The 696-nt window shown below is 63.1% G+C and overlaps 1 protein-coding gene across 1 annotated transcript in view; it reads right to left on the reverse strand.

Annotated features, from left to right (window-relative positions):
- The window catches only part of Sez6l (seizure related 6 homolog (mouse)-like), a 34,943-nt gene that overhangs the window by 1,630 nt on the left and 32,617 nt on the right, over positions 1-696 (reverse strand). The window contains exon 15 of the mRNA XM_013014278.1: positions 381-435. Within this exon, the coding sequence (XP_012869732.1) occupies positions 381-435 (55 nt within the window). The remainder of the gene's footprint in view (positions 1-380; positions 436-696) is intronic.

Consider the following 696-nt stretch of genomic DNA (forward strand, 5'->3'; position numbering starts at 1 on the left):
GGATGGATGTGAAGGATCCTTCACCTGAGGCATGGAGACAGGCTGAAGGGGGCTACTGTGTGAGGGCCTGCGGGGGGCGGAGCTACCGTGTGATGAAAGCAGAGGGCGGAGCTACCATTGAGGGAAGGCAGGGGGCGGAGCTACCGTGTGATGGAAGGCAGGGGGCGGAGCTACCGTGTGATGGAAAGCAGAGGGCGGAGCTACCGTGTGATGAAAGCAGAGGGCGGAGCTACCATTGAGGGAAGGCAGGGGGCGGAGCTGCAGTATGATAGAATGCGGGGGCGGAGCTACCATGTGATGGAAGGCAGGGGGCGGAGCTACCATGTGATGGAAGGCAGGGGGCGGAGCTACCGTTGAGGGAAGGCAGGGGGCGGAGCTACCGTGTGATGAAAGCAGAGGGCGGAGCTACCGTGTGATGGAAGGCAGGGGGCGGAGCTACCATTGAGGAAAGTCAGGGGGCGGAGCTGCAGTATGATAGAATGTGGGGGCGGAGCTACCATGTGAGGGCGTGTAGGGGGCGGAGCTACCACGTGATGGAATGTGGGGGGCGGAGCTAGCGTTGAGGGAAGGCAGGGGGCGGAGCTGCAGTATGATAGAATGCGGGGGCGGAGCTACCATGTGAGGGCGTGTGGGGGGCGGAGCTACCACGTGATGGAAGGCAGGGGGCGGAGCTACCATGTGATGGAAGGCAGGGGG

This window comes from Dipodomys ordii, unplaced genomic scaffold (assembly GCF_000151885.1).
Source record: "Dipodomys ordii isolate 6190 unplaced genomic scaffold, Dord_2.0 Scaffold23, whole genome shotgun sequence".
Classification (NCBI taxonomy): Eukaryota; Metazoa; Chordata; class Mammalia; order Rodentia; family Heteromyidae; genus Dipodomys; species Dipodomys ordii.